The sequence below is a fragment of the Penaeus chinensis genome, chromosome 24 (genome assembly GCF_019202785.1).
Source record: "Penaeus chinensis breed Huanghai No. 1 chromosome 24, ASM1920278v2, whole genome shotgun sequence".
NCBI classification, from domain to species: domain Eukaryota; kingdom Metazoa; phylum Arthropoda; class Malacostraca; order Decapoda; family Penaeidae; genus Penaeus; species Penaeus chinensis.
Genome location: NC_061842.1, coordinates 26,802,961 through 26,805,460, shown reverse-complemented (window position 1 = coordinate 26,805,460; position 2,500 = coordinate 26,802,961). Strand labels below are relative to the sequence as shown.

The window sequence follows — 2,500 nt, the reverse complement described above, 5'->3', positions numbered from 1 at the left end:
ACGTGTTGCTGTTGTGGCGGTGGTACAACGATGGGTTCTGGTCCATCTGCACCTTCAGGCAGTCTTACGAAAATTATATTGCGTTCCAACTTAGGTTCTGGAATGTAGCTTGGCCGATTGACAACACCTTCGTTTGCTGGCACATCGTACAGAAACACACGGCTGTTCACTTGAGGTTTCACGCATCTTCCATCCACATGCCGTACTTGCCCACTGCCACAACTGCCAGAGTTAAAGGAAGGGCCAGAGGGCGTGCCCAAGTTGTACCCCTGAGGGGCAGCGTATGCAGCAGCTACGAATGCTAAGACCTGTGAAACAACATATTTGTAACTCTTAGATGTTGCGCAATTAGTATTAGTATATCAGTCAAGTTCCAAAATCAAATTTACATTTTGAAAAACAAAACTACACTTCGAAAAACTGCGTCTGACATTACTCACCAGGAGCTTCATGTTGGAAGTAGATGCTCCGGACCCATGTCGCGCCGTATATATACACCAGCGTCATCCTTTTACACAGTTTAGATTGGCCTTCACAAGGTCTTTTCCTTTCTCCTGAAGGAATTCTGGGATTAAGCAGTTGCCCAGTAGCCGAAGATGACAGTGCAGTTCAAGTGGGTAAGGCTGTTACGAAAGGCATTAGCTTTTGGTATATTACTGTAGATGAACAAGTTTTGTTGTTAATAATATGCTTATGTGTATCTTCAAGTCTTCGTGAACAGAATTCGAGATGTGTGTGTGCACCAAACGCGCCAACATAAACAATTCTCATTACGTGTGTGTGATCGGGTTGGTGTACACTTCTCCCGTTTAGTAAGGTTGTTTTTCTGAGGAAAGTTAGATGGATTGTGGCTGTGGACGCGTTTTACATAGAAGATTTCTTCTATTTGGGGAAAGTAAATAATGCTCCGTTTCTACGCGATAAAAATCTAATCATTGTTGCAATTATTATCTTTCTTATTTTTTCCTGCACTTATGGTTAAGGATTCTCATCGTTATTAGTCAACTTATATAAGTGTTTTCATTATTACTGTTATCAGCATTATCATCATTAACATCATTACCGTCATCGTCATCATCATCGTCCTCATTATCGTCACAGTCATCAACACCACCATCATCCTTATCACTATCATCATGTTAATTATTCAATTTCTTAATTTGACTATTATCATCATAAATCCTCACAAGCAATATCATCCCAATGTGGGAAATATTCACTATCCAAGATACAGTATACTCATCTTGAGGACCGTTATCATTTTAAAGAAGTGACATATTTTGCAGATTTGTCTTTATTCAACGGCTAATGTGTTTAAACAACTGAATCACTGAAGCAAAACGGTCCTGCAACCTGAAACTCCTAGGTTGGGTAACATCAGATCTACAGCCCTTCCTCGCATCTCACCAACAGGCGCTTCTTTCGACTCACTGCAGAGACCTGACGGCTGATACGGACTTCTCTCGGCTCACATTGGACCGTGGGCTCCCCTTGTTTCCTGTTCGTTAGCTGCAGAATCCAGAACCGAGGCAGCATTCCCTGATACTCCAGCAGATCACGACAGGCAATACCAACACAGGACTGCCCAGTCCTTAGCCGACTCCCCCGTTGCTTTTCACTTCACCTTCAACACCCAGCCGTACCAGTGGGCACTCATACACTCCTTAAAGAGATTTAAACCAGTTCAAGTCGTAAATGCATAACCATTTTCAGTTTTTCTGTCTGATATTCCAAGAATCTACTACCAGTATAGCTATTCATTTGCTAATTTTAATTAAAGCGTTCCAGATAATCAAAGGGAACCGGTGGGCAAAATGACAAGGGGAGTAAAAATATTAAAGTATTAAATCATTCAAAATTAAGTTCTTGATCAAGTTAGTCCAATATAGATATGGACGTAGAGGAACATGCAAGCTAAGCCGCGGGATGTGCTAAGGTGGTCATTTTCTAAACTTTGACCCCGGCATGCTGATGTTAGCATACTAGTACCCACTCACACCTAAAACGAAAGGAAAAGGTGACAAAACACGAACCTTTCACCTTGCAATAGCGAAAATCCAGTGCTCTGCCCCTGAGCTATGTCACCTCTACGTTCATTAAGAATTCAGTGAGTACACCGAATAAGTTTCCAAGATTAATTCATATACGAAGGTAATGGAAAATAATGGCTCAATATCATGTGACTCTATAGATATGTTCACTTAAGTTTCATGTACAAACATAAATAATATGGATTATAAAGAGAGTTTGTGATAGGAACAATCGTTGGCTTAGGTTTTTTATATACTTTTATTATTTTTGTTTTCGTTACACTTGAAATTATCAACTAGTAGTATATATGTTTACCTGTTTGTGTGTCGGTATCCGTGTGTGCTTTAGGTTTGTATTTGTATAGATTTTGTTCCCTTAGTGGTACTTTTCAGCAATCTATATTTATTATAAAACAATGATATTTATCATTATTATCATGTTCAGTTGTTACTATTAATATGATTGTAAC

General features: G+C 39.6%; 1 protein-coding gene across 1 annotated transcript in view; it reads right to left on the bottom strand.

The window, feature by feature from the left end:
• Nucleotides 1-452, bottom strand: part of LOC125037918 (ATP-dependent RNA helicase A-like) — an 876-nt gene extending 424 nt beyond the window's left edge. The window contains exons 1-2 of the mRNA XM_047631153.1: nt 441-452; nt 1-308 (exon numbers count right to left, since the gene is read on the bottom strand). The exon at nt 1-308 is cut by the window's left edge and continues 424 nt beyond it. Coding sequence (XP_047487109.1) covers nt 1-308; nt 441-452 — 320 coding nt within the window. The remainder of the gene's footprint in view (nt 309-440) is intronic.
• Between the last annotated feature and the right edge of the window lie 2,048 nt (nt 453-2,500).